Source organism: Mytilus edulis, chromosome 7, assembly GCF_963676685.1.
Source record: "Mytilus edulis chromosome 7, xbMytEdul2.2, whole genome shotgun sequence".
Classification (NCBI taxonomy): Eukaryota; Metazoa; Mollusca; class Bivalvia; order Mytilida; family Mytilidae; genus Mytilus; species Mytilus edulis.
In genome coordinates this window covers 88758527-88779114 of record NC_092350.1, presented here as the reverse complement: position 1 = coordinate 88779114, position 20588 = coordinate 88758527, and the positions used below count along the sequence as shown (strand labels likewise).

Genomic DNA, 20588 nt, shown 5'->3' with positions numbered 1-20588 from the left:
GTAGAGGGGCATTATGTTTTCTGGTCTGTGCGTCCGTTCGTCTGTCTGTTCGTCCGTCTGTCTGTTTGTCCGTTCGTCCGTCTGTCCAGCTTCAGGTTAAAGTTTTTGGTCCAGGTAGTTTTTGATGAAGTTGAAGTCCAATCAACTTGAATCTTAGTACACATGTTCCTTATGATATGATCTTTCTAATTTTAAAGCCAAATTAAACTTTTGACCCCAATTTCACGGTCCACTGAACATAGAAAATGAAAGTGCAAGTTTCAGGTTAAAGTTTTTGGTCAAGGTAGTTTTTGATGAAGTTGAAGTCCAATCAACTTGAAACTTAGTACACATGTTCCCTATGATATTATCTTTCTAATTTTAATGCCTAATTATATTTTTTATCCAATTTCATGGTCCATTGAACATGGAAAATGATAGTGGGAGTGGGGCATCCGTGTACTTTGGACACATTTTTTTTTTATGAATGAACAAAGCTTCTTCAGGACTGGTTTTCGAGTACTCGACACAATATATTGAAAAATTTAAGATATATTTCTAATTCTCTTTCCAGATCTTCTGGTATAGTTCTGTTAAGTCCTGTAATATTTCAACTCACTAAGATTTTTTTTAGTCAATCAAAAGTACAATAAAATAGAAGGGGTGATAAGTTTTCTCCTTGTCGAACACCATTGTCAGAAGCAAGCAAAGTATTCCGAATTATAATTACTAGAAGATGCAAGTGTTGAAACAAAGAGTGTGGACACAGTAATAAGGTGGACACAGTAAAGATTTGGACACGGCTAATGCATTTAATTCTTTTTCTTTAAAGAGACGAAAACAAGGAACATAATGCAAAAGACGGTCATAACCCCATTCATCTCTGTTGGAAAATAAAAATAACAAATACCCTCAATCGAAAAAGTGTGGCAAAGTGTGATTTTCAGTGGTTTTTTTTCCACTGTTAACTAAATAACCATATTACATATGTAAAATCTCTTGACATTACCGATGTATCTCAGAAACTGTTGACGCCACTCCAAATCTGTTGACATACTCAAGTTGCAGAATTAGATTTTTTTTTTTAGCAATTAAAAAAATCTCCATTAAAATAAGTTGAATATAAACAATCTGTATATACAAAAATGTGTACATTACCCAACCTGACCATTTCGCATTTTGCTGGCAGTACGAGGACTAAGCATGCGGTCTCCGAATTTGGATATTTTGGCTTATTCTGTGGAAAAAGATTGTTTCAAAGACAAATTAAGGAAGTACAAAACACTTCATGTATACGTCATATCACAAATATTTCCGACTTTGTATCGTTTTGGAGGAGTAACACTACATTATACATCTTACTTTGCTTTATAAATACTTTGATATGAGCGTCACTGATGAGTCTTATGTAGACGAAACGCGCGTCGGCGTACTAAATTACAATCCTGGTACCTTTGATAACTATTACCATTTAAATCATTCAATAATATTTTATAAAACAAACCATCTTGCCATATTATGCATGAGTAGATAATTCTATAGCTATTGTTGTGAAATATTTTTAAAACTGATTGTGAGTTCAATGATGTATTTTGCAATGAATAGAAAGAAGAAGATGCGGTATGAGAGCGAATGAGAAAACTCTCTATTCAAGTCATAATTTGTAAGAGTAAACAAGCATAGGTCAAAGTGCAAGTTGACCTTCAACACGTAGCCTTTGCTTAACCCAAATAGCAAGCTATAAAGAGCCTCAAAGTTTGTTTTATCATATTTTCGTCACAGTGCAAATTTCTGCAATTAGCTCCTGTATTAATTGATCTTGATCTCCCTCCGAAATGTTTGAAATTGTTGATTTTTGTCGAGCCTGCAGAAAGCTCGACATAGGGATAGTGATCCGGCGGCGGCGGCGGCTACGGCGGCAGTGTTAGCTAACTTCTTAAAAGCTTTATATTTTAGAAGATGGAAGATCTAGATGCTTTATACTTTGTATATAGATGCCTCATGTTACGAAGTTTCCGTCAGTCTCATGTCCAATGTCCTTGACCTCATTTTCATGGTTCAGTGACCACTTGAAAAAAAAGTTCAGATTTTTTGTAATGTTGAATTCTCTCTTATTATAAGTAATAGGATAACTATATTTGATATGTGCCTACCTTGCAAGGTCCTCATGTCTGTCAGACAGTTTTCACTTGACCTCGACCTCATTTCATGGATCAGTGAACAAGGTTAAGTTTTGGTGGTCAAGTCCATATCTCAGATACTATAACCAATAGGGCTAGTATATTCGGTGTATGGAAGGACTGTAAGGTGTACATGTCCAACTGGCAGGTGTCATCTGACCTTGACCTCATTTTCATGGTTCAGTGGTTATAGTTAAATTTTTGTGTTTTGGTCTGTTTTTTTCATACTATATGCAATGGGTCTACTATATTTGTTGTATGGAATGATTGTAAGGTGTGCATGTCTAGCGGGCAGATGTCATGTGACCTTGACCTCATTTTCATGGTTCAGTGGTTATAGTTAAATTTTTGTGTTTTGGTCTGTTTTTTTTCATACTATATGCAATAGGTCTACTATATTTGTTGTATGGAATGATTGTAAGGTGTACATGTCTAGCGGGCAGATGTCATGTGACCTTGACCTCATTTTCATGGTTCAGTGGTCAAAGTTAAGTTTTTTGAGTTTTGGTCTTTTGATCTAATACTATATGCCTTAGGTCAACTATATTTGGTTTATGGAAATATTTTATGATCTTTAGTTTATGTCAGTAGCGCAGGTTTCTTTTGACCATGACCTCATTTTCACGGTTCATTGCACAGTGTTAAGTTTTTGTGTTTTGGTCTATTTTTCTTAAACGATAAGTAATAGGTCAACTATATATGTTGTATAGAAGCATTGTTCGCTGTACATGTCTGCCTGGCATGGTTCATCTGACCTTGACCTCATTTTCAAGGTTCATTGGTCTTTGTTTAGTTATCTTGGTTAATGTTAAGTTTATAAGACAGTTGTAATAAAGCTTTATACTTAGGACTATCAACATAATATCAATGATTAGTATAGAAGGCGAGACATTTCAGCGTGTGCACTCTTGTGTTAAAATGCATTGTCCCATTTTCTTATTAATTGCACTCTCGCTAGCGATAGACACATATTTGAGCCGGGTTTATAGTTTACAGAAGCAGATCGGAATCAGTTATCATTCTAATCGTAATCATGTTCTTTGACCATAACGATGATGATAGCACATGATATAATGACGTTTCGACATCATATAATGAAGTTAACCGAACAACATGATATAAGATAACAAGCACATAATATAATGACACAACCACATCATATAAAGATATTTGCACATAGTATTATGGTAACTGCACATCATATAATGATATGTACAAATCATATAACGATAAGTACACATCATATAAGTATATTTGCACATCATATAAGGATATTTGCACATAATATAAGTGCATTTGCACATCTTATAACAATGTTTGCACATCATATAAGTACATTCGCACATCATATAAGTACATTCGCACATCATATAAGTACATTTGCACATCATATAAGTATGTTTGCACATCATATAAGTATGTTTGCACATCATATAATGATGTTTGCACATCATATAAGGATGTTTACACATCATATAATGACAAGTGCACATCATATAAAGGTAAATGCATAGAACTTTATTTGTTCAAAAAGCGACGGGCATATTATGTGCTCATTGAGCAGCTCTTTATCAATACATACAATGCATTGTAATAGTTAGATATCACCAGACGTTGGGTTAAATTCTCATTAAAGAAAACTACAGCAATTCCTTTTATTAATCTTTCTTTTCTGCAAGGAGTCTATAGCATGTGCCAATTGTGTCACTTTGATATTCCTAAAGTTGTGGTTAAGTCAATGATAACAAAGCAATAATCTCCATTTGCCTTTTCTGTTATCATTGATGGTTTTGCCAAATGCTTATTTATTTATTTTGGAATGATCAACAATCCAGGTTAACATTATCCAACGCAGTTTATTTTAATTGATTAATTCACAATCAAATTTGTTAATATTTCAACATTAACTAAATATTAATTGTATTCTGATATGAGTTCTGGTTTGTCAAAGGTCAAGGTCACAACAGTTATTTTTAGACAGAAATTAAGCTAAATTTTGGTTTTCGGATGGTATCTTTTGAATCAAGACTACCTGTTACCAAACTCGGTTGGTAAATGCCAAAACTCGGTGATGAATACATTTAAAGTCAAGATGGTCAAAGTCCACAGCAGATTGATAGTCTAAAGTTTTGACAAAATTTATCTTTCCAGATGGTATATGTTGTATATTATGTATAACTTTAACCAAACTTGGTTTAACATGCCAGATGTGATTGGAAAAACACTCTTTATTTTTTCGGTTCAGTAAGTTAAAGGTCAAGGGCATAGCAACTATTTATAGACTGATTTGTTTGGAAAAGTTTTGTTACTTTTTGAACTGTATATGCCAAACAAAAGTGAAAGATACTGAAGATAAAAAAAGTAAACTACAGTATACAAAATACAACATTATTAAGAAAACTCAAGAAAAAACAGTATCTGATGTATATCTCAAACATAAAACAGTTAGAGCAAAACTGATAAAAAGTCGAGGTCTTCCTTCTCTGAAAAATTCCGGGGAAAATGGACAATCTGTTTCGAAGTCATTGCTCCTGAAATGTTCATATTTAGCAATTATTTTTTGTATTGTCTGTTTAATATCTTGAAATAAAAAAGAAAATGTCATAAATAAAGTAATGGAAAAGTTTTGTTCTTAATGACGATTGACCTAATCTTGCATTTGTTTTGTTTATTGTTTGGTAAAGTGTCTTCTAACCTTTAAAACACACAGGAAGGAATTAAGTGTAGGCAGCAAGATAAGATCAACAAACAGATCAACTTGATGGAAATCGTCACATTACTCCTTGTTGGAATAATTACTGTGAATTAATTTTTAGATATTTTCCTGAAAACTCTAATAGTTTAGAAAAAAATAGAAAAATGATCAGCTGGATGAGATTGTGACATTAACAACTTATGAATGCAACTCTCTGAGATCAACATGAAAGTGAAAAAGTGTGAAATTTAGCAGACTCCTTGTTGGATTTATTGCCCTTAAATTATAGTTTTTAGATTATTTCTAAACCTCCTATAGATTATTTAAAACTGTAAACGGTAAATTGATACCAGTTGTACAATATAATTATTTCATTGATTGATTGAATTATTGATTAATTGGTGTTCATCATTTTCAGCACTATGTCTGTTTTGTTGTTGTCGGTTTTTTTCCTGCGTCGCCAAAGATGGAAGCAGATCTAGTAATGGCTCGACCCCGTATGTTCGTAAGAAATCTATCACATAGTTGTCTTAGCTTCTGTAAAAGGGAGTGATTTGATATTTTGTCTGCAGCTTGGAAGTGTTAAGTTGTATCGAGTAAGCAATTTTTGTCGAGCCTGCAACTTCTGTTGAGAGAGCACGACACAGGGATAGTGATCTGTCGGCGGCGATGGCGTTAACTAACTACTTAAAAACTTTATATTTTAGAAGGTGGAAGACTTGGATGCTCATACTTTGTATATAGATGCCTTATGTAATGAAGTTTCCGTCTGTCATATGTCCCTTGTCCTTGACCTCATATTCATGGTTCAGTGACTTCTTGACATTTCTCTCTTATTATGTATATAAGGATAACAATATGTAGTACATGCATGTTAGAAATTATTAAAAATTAAGGAATGTATCTCCCTCATGCAAAGCTCTGATTCCTTTCACGGATTTGGCTATACTTTTTATACGACCGCAAAATTTGAAAAAATTTTCGTCGTATATTGCTATCACGTTGGCGTCGTCGTCTGCGTCGTCGTCGTCGTCGTCGTCCGAATACTTTTAGTTTTCGCACTCTAACTTTAGTAAAAGTGAATAGAAATCTATGAAATTTTAACACAATGTTTATGACCACAAAAGGAAGGTTGGTATTGATTGTGGGAGTTTTGGTCCCAACATTTTAGGAATTAGGGGCCAAAAAGGGCCCAAATAAGCATTTTCTTGGTTTTCGCACTATAACTTTAGTTTAAGTTAATCGAAATCTATGAAAATTTGACACAAGGTTTATGACCACAAAAGAAAGGTTGGGATTGATTTTGGGAGTTTAGGTCCCAACAGTTTAGGAATAAGTGGCCAAAAAGGGACCCAAATAAGCATTTTTCTTGGTTTTCGCACCATAACGTTAGTATAAGTGAATAGAAATCTATGAAATTTAAACACAAGGTTTATGACCATAAAAGGAAGGTTGGTATAGATTTTGGGAGTTTTGGTCCCAACAGAATAAGGGGCCCAAAGGACCAAAATTGAATAATTGGGGTTCTTTGATATGCCGAATCCAACTGTTTATGTAGATTCTTAACTTTTGGTCCCGTTTTCAAATTGGTCTACATTAAGGTCCAAAGGGTCAAAAATTAAACTTAGTTTGATTTTGACAAAAAATGAATCGGTTGGGTTCTTTGATATGCTGAATCTAAAAATGTACTTAGATTCTTGATTATTGGCCCAGTTTTCAAGTTGGTCCAAATCGGGGTCCAAAATTAAACTTTGTTTGATTTCGTCAAAAATTGAATAAATGGGGTTCTTTGATATGCCAAATCTAACTGTGTATGTAGATTCTTCATTTTTGGTCCTGTTTTCAAATTGGTCTACATTAAAGTTCAAAGGGTCCAAAATTAAACTTAGTTTGATTTTAACAAAAATTGAAATCTTGGGGTTCTTTGATATGCTGAATCCAAACATGTACTTAGATTTTTGATTATGGGCCCAGTTTTCAAGTTGGTCCAAATCAGGATCTAAAATTATTATATTAAGTATTGTACAATAGTAAGTCTTTTCAATTGCACAGTATAGCGCAATGGCAAGAAATATCTAATTGCACAATATTGTGAAATAGCAATTTTTTTTTTAATTAGAGTTATCTTTCTTTGTCCAGAATAGTAAGCAAGAAATATCTAATTGCACAATAGCAAGATTTTTTTTTAATTGGAGTTATCTTTCTTTGTCCAGAATCAACTTAAATCTTTGTTATATACAATATACAATGTATATTCACTTTTTACTACCAACTGATAAATTAAATTAATCTTTACCATTCAGTGATAACAAGCAGTTTTTTTACATCTTAATATTTTATGATGTATTTAAATTAGAAGTTATTGTTGCAAACTCCATTAGAAATTTTAATTGAGATTAGTTTTGGAATAAGGGAAAGGGGGATGTGATAAAAAAAAATTGGATAAAAAAAAATTGGGTTCAATTTTCTCATTTGAAATTTCATAAATAAAAAGAAAATTTCTTCAAACATTTTTTTGAGAGGATTAATATTCAACAGCATAGTGAATTGCTCTAAGAGAAAACAAAAAATTTAAGTTCATTAGAACACATTCAACCTCTGCGGTCGTATAAAGCTACGCCCTGCGGAGCATCTGGTTGGACCTTGTGGATTATAGCTCTTCATCTTTTATATAAGCTTTGGATTACAAATATTTTGGCCACGAGCATCACTGAAGAAACATGTTTTGTCGAAATGCGCATGTGGTGCAGTAAAATTGGTACCGTTAATGTTATTACTTCCACTGGGTCGATGCCTCGCTGGTGAACTGTTAGTCCCCGAGGGTATCACCAGCCCAGTAGCCAGTACTTCGGTACCGGAATGAAAATACGGATTTTTGTTGTGTTATTAAAATTTGCTGCTACAAAATGTTAGAAATTATTATAAATTAAGAAATGTATCTCCCTCATGCAAAGCTCTGATTCCTTTCACAGATTTGGCTATACTTTTTGGACCTTGTGGAAAATAGCTCTTTATCTTTTATATAAGCTTTGGATTACAAATATTTTGGCCATGAGCATCACTGAAGAGACATGTATTGTCGAAATGCGCATGTGGTGCAGTAAAATTGGTACCGTTAATGAGTACTTCCACTGGGTCGATGCCTCGCTGGTGAACTGTTAGTCCCCGAGGGTATCACCAGCCCAGTAGCCAGTACTTCGGTACCGGAATGAAAATACGGATTTTTGTTGTGTTATTAAAATTTGCTGCTACAAAATGTTAGAAATTATTATAAATTAAGGAATGTATCTCCCTCATGCAAAGCTCTGATTCCTTTCACAGATTTGGCCATACTTTTTGGACCTTGTGGATTATAGCTCTACATCTTTTATATATGCTTTGGATTTCAAATATTTTAGCCATGAGCATCACTGAAGAGACATGTATTGTCGAAATGCTCATCTGGTGTAGGAAAATTGGTACCGTTAATGTCATTGCAAGGTCCTCATGCCCGTCAGACAGTTTTCATCTGACCTCGGCATCATTTCATGGAGCAGTGAATAAGATTAAGTTTCCCTGGTCTAGTCCATATATCAGATACTTTAAGCAATAAGTCTTTTATAATTGGTGTATAGAATGAGTGTAAGGTGTATATGTCCAACTGGCAGGTGACATCTGACCTTGACTTCATTTTCATGGTTGAGTGGTAATTTTAAGTTTTTTTGTTTCAGTTATTTTTTATAATACTATATTCAATATGTTAACTGTATTTGTTGTATGGAAATATTTTACAACTCAACATACTGAAGCTGCACACCAAATATAAATTATCATTCCCTTAAAAAAAAGCCAAGAAAACTTTGACAAATTGCATTGTACAATGAGTGTTGTAAAATGATAAACCGTTTAGCAAACAGGAAGTGGATACACAACAGATATAACAAAAGTGAACATGCTGAAATGTCTCGCATGTTCATTGATTTCATGTTGATAGTCCTTAATATCTGAATATATAGTTTTACTACATGTATCACATTAACTCAACATAATTAAAGAACATGAAGCCAAAGTCAGATAAACTAAACCAAAATGCATATGCACCTTACAATCATTGGATACACAAAATATAGTTGATTTGTTGCTTATAGTTTTTTAGAAACAAACTTGAAAATTAGGTCAAGGTCAAATAAAACCTTTTACCAACAAATGCCATAGATATTGCTTATTAGGTTTTCTCAGAGTAAGGTATTAAACCTCCAATTCATGACTTATTTATTAATTAAATAATTTCGAGTGCTAAGAACCATTGAACTGGGATTTTTTTTGTTTGTGAATTTAAGGGCTGACTGAAAATTTCCTCAAGGTTCCAATTCCATCAGTCTAAGTTGACTTTAGTCGTCTGTTGTTATTTATGTATTATTGTCATTTTGTTTATTTTCTTTGGTTACATCTTCTGACATCAGACTCGGACTTCTCTTGAACTGAATTTTAATGTGCGTATTGTTATGCGTTTACTTTTCTACATTGGTTAGAGGTATAGGGGAAGGGTTGAGATCTCACAAACATGTTTAACCCTGCCGCATTTTTGCGCCTGTCCCAAGTCAGGAGCCTCTGGCCTTTGTTAGTCTTGTATTATTTTAATTTTAGTTTCTTGTGTACAATTTGGAAATTAGTATGGCGTTCATTATCACTGAACTAGTATATATTTGTTTAGCGGCCAGCTGAAGGACGCCTCCGGGTGCGGGAATTTCTCGCTACATTGAAGACCTGTTGGTGACCTTCTGCTGTTGTTTTTTTATTTGGTCGGGTTGTTGTCTCTTTGACACATTCCCCATTTCCATTCTCAATTTTATTTAGATGAAATTTTCTATTTAGTATATATGCCTTTTGGTTATACAGCTCTGAACGTGTTTAGGTCTCATACATTTGGCTTTCGAATCTTTGAATTTGAGCATTCCTTATGAAGGTTAATCATGTTTATATAGAAAAGCGCATCATACGCACAAAATTAGTAAGACAAACTCAAACAGAATTAAGACATTTTTAGACAAATAGAGACAGTATACATAACTTGTTTCCCATGATAGAACAATGCACTTAAATTACATCTGAAATAATTTCTTTGGCAATGATTTTGATGATACAGTAAAATAGAAACAGTAAATAAAAAGGTCAGTAATCAATTAATAGTAGAAAATGATTGACACAGTCCATTATAAAAGCCGAAAATAAAATGTTATTTTTAAGCCAGACAACTTGTTATCTTGTAATAACTATTTTTTGTAAATTCGTTCCTCCATTGCTGGTATCTGCTATAATTTGAAAATGTTGAAAAGTGACCTTTAGCTGTTTATCTTCTGGTCTGTTGATCTTTTGTGAATTGCTGTCTCATTATCTATCATACCACATTTATGACATTAAACTTGAATGAATGGTGATATGAATTCTTTATACATGTTATACACATTTCTTTGTAGATTTATTCCAATTATGGATGGATTCAATACACTGTTACAGTAGATTGGAAGAGGACAGAAATAAATCTGATATCAATAAGAGAACATCAGATGATCTTGATCCACCGATAGTTATTGTTGGCACTTGGAAAGATGCCTTGATCTGTGATGTAAAAAAGGTATTGGAAATTACAAATGATGTCAGTTGTTTCTATAAAAAAAAAGATGTGGTATGTTTTCCAATGAGACAACTCTCCAAAAGAGACCAAATGACACAGAAATTAACAACTATAGATTACTGTACGGCCTTCAACAATGAGAAAAGCCCATACAGCAAAGTGTTTATTTGTACAGATACCTGTTTTACTGTTTCACCAGACCAACAGATATGACATATATTGACAATATATAAATGAAAGCTTTATCACATTGTAAGGTTAAAAGTTTTTAAAGGAAAAGCAATCCGTTTTAATAGTTTACAAAAGATCTTTCAACAATTTCTGAAATATGATATAGTACAATAAACCCATCATGCATGTATGTAGATAAGAGGATTAAGTTGTCTCTTTATAGATTGATGATGCATGCAGAGAAAATATTTTAAAGTATGCAGAGAATATCTCAGACGATGAACTCGGACATATCAGGCAAGAATACTTCATTTCCAATACAGAAGATGATCCCAGTGTATTCCAGCAAATACGAGAAAACATCCTAAATTTAGCAAGAACAATGAGAACATGGAATACAGATTATCCTTTAAAATTTATTCAGCTTGAAAAACGACTTCAAGAAAAGAAGAAGGTGTTACCTATTATTTCCTTTCAAGAAATTCAGAAGATTGCTATTGATACACCTCAGCCACTTAATGATGAAGAACTTAGATTGTTCCTGGAATTTCACCATGAGATCAGAGCCTTAGTTTATTTCAATGATCTTCCTTCTTATATTATTTTAGACACACAGTGGTTGTCTGATGTTTTTAGATGTATTGTCACAGCCAAAAAATTTAGTGCTATTAGTATAAGAAATAAAAACAAATGGAATGAATTGTATAGCAGAGGAAAATTGCATAGCGAGGTTTTAGACGACATATTTAGAAAAAGTGAAAGCATTTTTTCCAAACACAAGGATCATATCCTGAATGTAATGGAGAAATTTGATATCATTATACGTCCTAACACATCGGAAACTCAAAGTGATGCTGGTGATGACAAACCTCTCTATTATCTACCCTGTATGATTAAATCAGAACCTGAGTGTGATATATACGAAATGTTTAATGTGACGGAAAACGTATGTACTAAGTCTACCTGGTTATGTTACATGTTCAGGTTTCTACCACCTCATTTAATGAATCATATAATTGCGTCACTGTGCAGGAAATATAACGTTGCAGAAGTTGTCACTAAGGAACAGAAAAGACAAATTACTCTTTTCAGAAGCTCAGCTGTCTTTGAGTTACAGAAAACGACAAAATTGAGAAAATTACTTATTATGAAAGGTCCAAATATAATTCAAATTCAGATTTGGCAGTTTGGGAAGCAAGTTGAAAGAGGTTTGTTCAAATACATTGCAGACTTTGTGACAGAGGAAATAATCAAGTTAATAAGTACAAGATTCAAGATGTCCAATGTCAGATTTGAGTTGAAGTGGGAATGTGGCCAAACAAAACCAGAGTGTGTGACAGGATCATTTGATTTAAGTGAAGATCAGGAAAACAAATATTATTGTGAGACATGTACTGCTATACACACATTCACTGGTGAATGGTCAGATCTACAACATAAAACATCTGATGTAAGTTAAAAATTTATTCATATTTTACATGTTATATGTATTCTATATAGAAAATGTGTAATCATATTGTATACTTATAGTACCATGTTTCAGTCCTTCCATCTACCTATATCCTATGAAAGTTTTCCTTGCTGTTCTCCTGGGTACTAAAGTTATAGTTATTGAGGGATAAAAATATTATTTGCACTTTAACAGGTCAGTGTGTTACTGTTTGTTATTGAAGAAATAATTCATGGGGGCTTGAATTTATACTAATTTTACAACGGATTGGCTCTTTATGCCGAATATTTTACAGCGAGAGTGAAATATCAGCATAAAGGGCAAACCCGTGGTAAAATCAGTATGAATGCAAGCCCCCATGAATTATTTCTATTCTTATAGGACGAATATGGCAATTCTTTTGGATGGAGGCGCTCTCGGTGAAGAAAAAAAATTGCCATTCCCATAAATAACGCACAATTAAGACGTTAGAGAACAGAGCAAATGGAACTAGTGGCATGCTTTAACTATTACAATAACGTATTTAGATAGGTTTGAATGATTTTAAATGATAGCTTAATTACTTGCATGTCACAAAAAAAAACATATGACGTTGGAGTACAATCGGAACCGCCCGAACAATATATTCATATTTTACCACGGGTATGTACATAAAGTGTATAATGGACATCATGTTAGATTTCGATATATATGGGTTAAGTAAATTCTAAATTGGGTTAAAGCTCTGCTCTCACCACATAAAATTTATGATTATTTTTATTAATAATTGATAGATTTAAGTAGAGTGATGTTTTAATTAAATATAAGGTAGTAGCGGTCAACCGATAGTGGTTATTAACTTTTGTTTAAAAATTATTTTTTATTGTCACAGAGTTCAAGTCAAACCCAAACTACAGTTGAATCCACCAAGGTAACAAGCTATTATTTTATTGTATAGCATATTTGTATAACTAGTACAAATGTAGTAAGTATTACATAAAGTGCAATGTCAAATAAGATAAATTTATAAGTATTACTTGTTTTACTTAAAACAAATTCTTGAGAAAATATCATGCATTCGTCAAATTGAGCAATTGTCTTTGGATTGACACTATATGCTTTGTAATAGTTTATTCCATCGAAATGCAAACTATTGAGACAAGTCATGTTATAAAGTCATGATACTCTTAACTGAGCATTTTTAACATTTTAGCATTTTAGCATTACTGACCGAGTAGGCTATTTCTATGATTTTGCGCCGTTTACCTTCGTCCCTGAATGTAAAAAAACAAACATTTCCTTGAGTTGTATGAAACTTATAGGAAGACTAATTTCCAGTTTTATGAGGTAACTCATCTCTGAAGAGAAATCTAACTTGTTTTACTAATATGCATACATAGCCAAAGAATTTAAACATACTTGCATGCTTGGATATGTCGATTATTCTACCTATCTTTATCAAAATAGAATAAAAGAATATGATAGGTGCCACCTACATTGACAAATTGTCTGCGTAAACTTTTCATGAATATTACCAACTATTTTCTATTGAAAATGAATGACATACTTTTTTTTGTTTTGAGGTACGTGTCCGTGTCCAAGCTGGTGAGAGGGTGTTTTCGAATGTCAATGAAAGGGCAACAGGAACAGCCATTTCGGCACGGGTATGTAACATCACATTGTATTTTTGTGCTATATTCATTTCCTAAAAATCGAAATGATAAAACAGGAGAAGTTCAGTTTTCCATTCCATATTATAATAAATTAAAGATTGAACAATGACAAGATATATATAGAAGAAGAAAAAAATTGTTAAAAAAAATAAAGGTAAGTGTTCTTTTATCGATGGTTAAAGTTGAACAAATGTTGACTTCCACAAAAATGAATGTGAATTAATTTAAGAATGTAAATTCAAACGCTTGAAACAGAATTGTTGACAGAAATATTTCTATTTCTCTTTCTTACATGTCTATAAAACCAGGTTCAATCCACCATTTTCTACATTTGAAAATGCCTGTACCAGGTCAGGAATATGACAGTTGTTGTCCATTCGTTTTTGATGTGTTTTGTCATTTGATTTTGTCATTTGATTAGGGACTTTACTATTGAGTTTTCCTTGGAGTTCAGTATTTTTGTGATTTTAATTTTTTTTATCAACATAAATCCTTTTTATCATTAAATAATGGCATTATTTTCGGTTCAACACTTGCCTTTGTGGAACTTTCCCCTTTGATAGTCATCATACTGCTGTTAGTTAAGTTGAAGCAATCATATTATCGTGAATGTTTTATATTGTTAGACCAGGTGCTAAAAAATATCAACAGATGCATGTGTTTAATGATAATGGTTTTCCTATGTAAGAAAAAAACATAAATTTGACACTGTTTCCTTAATATCATTGATACCAAAACAAACTATTTCTGAAATATTATCGGCAAGATTTTGTCAATAATTATTTTGAAACATTATTCACAGATTTCTCCAATTGAACAAAAGTTAGTTTCGGCTTTGGTGCCAGCTCCTTAGTTTTACTTATTTATATAGACTGTTATGGTTTTTGTTTTCTTGCAAAAACTTCTGTGAGTACTTGACTAAGTTAACTGTCAATTGATTCAACCAAAACTTATGTGAAGTCTTATTGTAGATTATCTTGTTCGTGTTTTACATCACAACTCTTATTTTCTTTCCAGTTCACAGAAGAGGAAATTAATTTTACAAAGATGGGAATGATAGCATTGAATATTTTTGCTGATGTTTTATATGATTTATTAAAACCAGATAAACCACATCTACGTCAAAGGTGTGATTGTGATATAACATACTTATACAGTGAACACAGGAAACTTAATAAACATGTTCCAAGTAATTCAAACCACCGACCATGTCCTCCTGGGCCATGGGGAGGATGTTGGCAAGATTTTAAGAATACGGACATAGCTATTGGAGATGATATTGAGCGCATAAGACTTACAAGAAACGAATTACAACATTCTCAGATATTTAAACTTGACGAAATACGTTTCAATGAATTAAGTAATATATCAAGTGAGCTTTTAAAAAGATTTGATCGCCATAACACACCAACAAGGCTGTATACAGATCATCTGAAGGACATTCTGGCTAAAAATATTTCTGGAGAGGAAGTGAAATCAATTGAAAATGAAATATCAGGTACATATACTTTTAACCGTTTTTTTTTGTAATTCTTAGCCTTTTTCGTTTTTCCTGTAATGTTTAATATTTATTAATATAATCTGGGCTATTTTCATGATTTCCTAGAAATGACAATGACCATTACTAGACTTGTTTGTAAAAGGATAAGGTTAAATGAAGACTTGTTTGTATTAAAATATAAGTGTATGCAGACTTAACAATTTATTAAAGTTGAGATTAGCTAAGACCCTGCGATATATTTTTTGCTTTCCGTTACCTGATATGAGTAGTCATTCTAGCTTCGCCTACTGATTTTTCCATTGATAAATATTTGAAGTATAATTTGAAACAGTTATAACAAGGGTAACTCAGGAATAGAAATATTGTCATGTTTAGTCTTCTTTAAACCGGCAGTAAAAATGGAGCACCTATTAAATGATATACCAATTGCACTTTGGTAAATTGTTCTCGTCCTAATCAGTAAATGTGCATTATACAAATGCCACTGGGCATTAAACAACAACAATCGTTCAATTAGTATATATAATTTTATTTTAGGGATGACGATTGAAGTTGAAATTGAGCACTAAATCAATGTTCAACCACAATAGAGAAACATATCATAAGAAGCCCACAGTCTACCAAAGTACCAGATTTGAAGTCGATCATCTATAATAGAAACATAAATCTGTCAAATTCAGGTTGCAACTATCTATTCATAAAACTATAGACAACAAGATGAAGAATGTGAACCAAGTTGAAAATATTGGACTAAAGTTAAAGATTTGACCAATATGTGACTGTATAATTACTGGGTTTTTTTCAAAAATATTCACATGCACTGCAGCAAATACTGTTATATTAATATTGCTAATAACATACTACTCATATAATCGCTATTTACATACTTTAATAATATGTGTGAGACTTTATAAACTTGTATCTATAAGTATCTTTACAGTGAAATCCAGAAAACTTGTATAGTGCCGTGAGAAACATTAGACAAAACAGGAAAGCATTTTCTCTTTGTTTTTCATGAGAAAGATATAAGAAATATTTGTCCATAAGGGCATCAGCGGTTGATGCTATATATATATTCACAGCTTTATTATCTAGGCACTCCTTTATGGAATATTGTTTTGTTATGTGTTTATCCCAGATTTGTTTTACATATATCCACCGTCTTATTTCATTCATAATAAAAGGAAAATAAAAAAATATAGGTAGTTGTTTGATAGTCTTAATAATTCAATGTATTGCTTGAAATATTTGGCAGTTTTTGTTTTGTTTTTTTTTGTTTTAGCAAAATGAAAACAAGCAATAAACCATGAAGAGACAAATCTATTGCAATGTGTGCGTGTTGACCTTTTGAAAGAGTGTAAGTTTATGATAACACATATGATATTACACAGATACTTTTAATCGGTTGGACCTCTTTTTACATTAACATGGATATAATGAACTGTGTTAGTTTTTCAAATGATGTTCGGTGTTGTTTGCAGAAGAAAAAGCAATCAACTTTTTCAGACATTGTCCAAATATTGAAATAAATAAAGGCAACAGCAGTATACCACTCTTCGAAAGTCATAAATCAATTTAAAAAAAAAATCCGGGGTTACAAACTTTAACTGAAGGAAACACATCAAATATAACAGGAGAACTACAACACAACAGAAACACAACACTAAAATATAACACACGCTGAAACGACTTATAATATAACAATTGCCAAAGTATGCAATCAGAATTAACCAGTATAAGACAATGTCTGGTCATCCTGTGCTTGGGATCAATTGAAAATAACACTTATTAGACAATATCTGATTATTATGTTCTAAAGATCAATCGGAAAGCACTATTACCAGACAATGCTTGGTTATCATGTTTCCGGGATCAATCGGAAATCACCATTATCAGACAACTTATTGTTAGCTTGACTTTTTGTCCTCCAGATCAATCGTCAATCTCATGTATCAATTAATACCTGGGGTCTGTTGTTCAACTTGTCGTTAAATTAAACGAGTCGTTAAATTTTACTAATCACTGCGTTAAATTTAATCAGTCCATTATCATGTTGTTCAACTTGTCGTTAAATTTAACGAGTCGTTTAAAATTGTCAAAGTGTCGTTATATTTAATCGACCTCATTGAGGATGATTAAATTTTAATCAGTTGATTAACCTCAATCTAAGATGGCTGTCAATGTTTTGTTTCAACCACCTGTTGTAAGAAGAGAGCGACATTTTCGTGGTTTTGACCCTCTAGAAAGGGAATTTTCTGATGAGGAGCTAAGGCAGAGATATAGATTTGGCAGAGAGACCATTGGGTACCTGTCAGATTTAATGAGAGGGGATCTGGAGCGTGGGACAAACAAGGAGACAGCCCTTTCAGTGGAACAACAGGTTATGATTGCCTTGAGGTTTTATGGAAGTGGATCACACTTGCAAGTAGTTGGGGACACGATGGGATTTGACAAGTCAACTGTGTCTCGGGTGATTGACCGTGTGACAGATTCATTAGTTGCCATGAAGGATGACTTCATATCGTGGCCAGATAATCAGAGGAAGAATGTGATAAGGGCTGGTTTTTATGAAAAGGCTGGTTTTCCAAACGTGGTTGGATGCATTGACGGGACTCACATACGGATTACTGGGCCTAGCATTGATGAACCAGCATTTGTTAACCGAAAGGGGTTCCATAGCATCAACGTACAAGCTATTTGTGACCATGAAGGTAATTTAAAACACTGTATTATACCTATTTTATGTTTACAACATGCTTTGTGTGCGTCCTTTTTCTTGACATCTTCATTCGTCCTTGACCATATATACATGGCTGGTTTTCTGTTGAACTGGTTTTCAGCTTATATGAAAATCGATGGATAAAGAAAGACAACTCAATCTTGACATATACTTTCTATTGGATTTGTAGACTCGATCATGAGTTGCTTTTTACCAGAGACATATACATGATATACATGATATATACACATAATTTGTCTCAGTTTTTACCGTTTCACTTTTAAATATGCTGAATCGAATGAACTGTTAAGAGTTTATGAACATAAATTTATTGATCAAAATAGTTATAAAGATTTGCCCACCCACCCCTTATCTGCTTTAGGTAGAATTTGTCACAGTCAGGCTTATAAACTTGTGAAACGTCAACAAATAGTGTGCCCCATGTAGTTTGAAGAAATTCTAGATCTACCTCAAAATGTTTCTGTGAGAAGCCCCCCCCCCCAAAAAAAAAAAAAAAAAAACAACTAAAAAAAAACCATACAAAACTGAAAAACACAAAACAAAAAAATAAGTGTCCAATCTGTCATCCAAATATCAAGTTCGCCTACCCATTCTTTTCGGTTGGGAAATAGTGACCAGTCCTTTAAAAATAAGCCAGTCATTGTTCAATATATTTTTTTTAAATGTTAAGGGAGCATATTACTTCGATCCTCAATGTATTGTTTATCTGAATTGTTTATACTATACATATTTTGCTTTCATCACATTGCAAATTCGGCTAATATTTTAATGACTGGAACTATAATGAACAAACTACATGCATGCACATAAAAGAAGATGTGGTAATGATTGCTAATGGGACATATCTCCACAAGAGATTAAATGACACAGAAATAAACAGCTTTGGGTCACCATACTTATTCACAATCACTGACTCGCCGTTTGCCTTGACAAATGAATTATGGAACTACTTTTTTCCACTTTTTTAATTATCATATTTTTGTTTAAAGGTAGATTCACCAACATCAGTGCTAGGTGGCCAGGATCAGCACATGATTCTCATGTTTTCAGAACCTCAGCCATAGGACAACATCTTGAGAATGGATATCGAGGAATTGGACAAGGTGTATTGTTAGGAGACAGTGGCTATCCCTGCAGACAGTTTTTGCTGACACCATACAGACAACCAGCTGCTGGTAGAGGTCAAGCAAGGTTTAACAGAAGACATTGCTCAACAAGGTCAACAATAGAAAGGACATTTGGAATATGGAAGAAGCGTTTTCACATTCTAGGATCAGAGGTACAATTCAATTCTTTACAAATAAATATAGTAGTAATATGAATATTTGACATGGTGTATGCCCTTATATTTTAAAAGTCATGTTTTTTTTCTTGTGAGACTGCTGTCTACTAAATCTCTCATTAGTACATTTTTCGATTTCTCTTTTCAGTTAAGGTCTTCATAATGGTCCCCTTCTCTGTCTTTTGGTTATAGCTACTGTACGTTTTTTTTTTGCTGACCACAGTTTGGTTGCCTATAATTGCTTACATCCACTTCATTTTAACTTTGCAGGATACATACATTTAAGTTATAAAATTAACAATCACTCCAAATCTCCTTATTTTTATTACGTAATAAAACCCGAAAATAAAAAATGAAAAATCAGTTGTATATTAAAGGGCTGATAAAACTGACCTCAGTTAAATATCAAGCCAGGACAAGAACACAATGATCGACAATTTATCACACAGATCAAAACCCTAAAATTATACGGATAACAGGGATCCAGTTGGAAAATTGTAATGTTAGTTCGGTTACTTCATGTAGTCCTGTTTGGGGTAACTGCTCCAAGTTAGTCATTACTGTAACTTTATTAAATCGTGAATGCTACAGTACATCATCAGTTGGACAGTTTGTTCAGCTTTATGTCTGATTTGGTCCTTTTTTTAATTAAATTATAGTGTTTTTGTAATAAATTTACTTATTCATGAGCAATAGTAATTCATGCTACATACAAATAGTAATTCTGTCACACTTTAAAATAAACGTTTTTAAATTGTATTCCAGATCCGAATGAAACCTGATAAAGCTTGCAGAATCATCATTGCTTGTGGTATTCTGCACAATATTGCCATCATGAGGAATGAACCTGAAGTTGCAGAAGAACAATTGATTGACAATCAACCTCAGATGCCACCCTATAATGGTCCACAGGACGGAAAAGGCATACGGGACCATTTTGCTACCACTTTTTTTGCCTAATAAATTGCATGTTTTTATTTTTCCATATTTTCATAAATTGTCTTTCATTAAAAAAATGAGGAAATTTGAAAATAGTAACAAATCTTTGTATGATCAGTTTGAATATGACCTACCGAATTAGACTATTTACCGGATTTGTAATCACTTAAGCAACATGACGGGTGCCACATGTGGAGCAGGATCTGCTTACCCTTCCGGAGCACCTGAGATCACCCCTAGTTTTTGGTGGGGTTCGTGTTGTTTATTCTTTAGTTTTCTATGTTGTGTCGTGTGTACTATTGTTTTTCTGTTTGTCTTTTTTATTTTTAGCCATGGCGTTGTCAGTTTGTTTTAGATTTATGAGTTTGTCTGTCCCTTTGGTATC

General features: G+C 33.0%; 3 protein-coding genes across 4 annotated transcripts in view; all 3 read left to right on the top strand.

Moving 5' to 3' along the window:
• LOC139483478 (uncharacterized) overlaps window positions 1–20588 on the top strand; it is a 766788-nt gene that overhangs the window by 89657 nt on the left and 656543 nt on the right. The window lies entirely within an intron of this gene.
• On the top strand, window positions 13043–15933 carry LOC139482720 (uncharacterized). 2 transcript variants are annotated; one of them, XM_071266787.1, is made up of 3 exons: window positions 13043–13726; window positions 14759–15239; window positions 15780–15933. In XM_071266787.1, the coding sequence occupies exons 2-3, from the start codon at window positions 14789–14791 to the stop codon at window positions 15809–15811; spliced, it is 483 nt and encodes a 160-aa protein (XP_071122888.1). In that variant the 5' UTR covers window positions 13043–13726; window positions 14759–14788; the 3' UTR covers window positions 15812–15933. The 2 variants fall into 2 exon arrangements, with proteins under 2 accessions (XP_071122888.1, XP_071122887.1); XM_071266786.1 differs by having other exon boundaries at window positions 13045–13732.
• Window positions 17208–20251, top strand: LOC139482435 (putative nuclease HARBI1). Its single transcript, XM_071266329.1, has 3 exons — window positions 17208–17953; window positions 18972–19261; window positions 20030–20251. Exons 1-3 carry the CDS (start codon window positions 17413–17415, stop codon window positions 20222–20224), a joined length of 1026 nt encoding a protein of 341 aa, XP_071122430.1. The 5' UTR covers window positions 17208–17412; the 3' UTR covers window positions 20225–20251.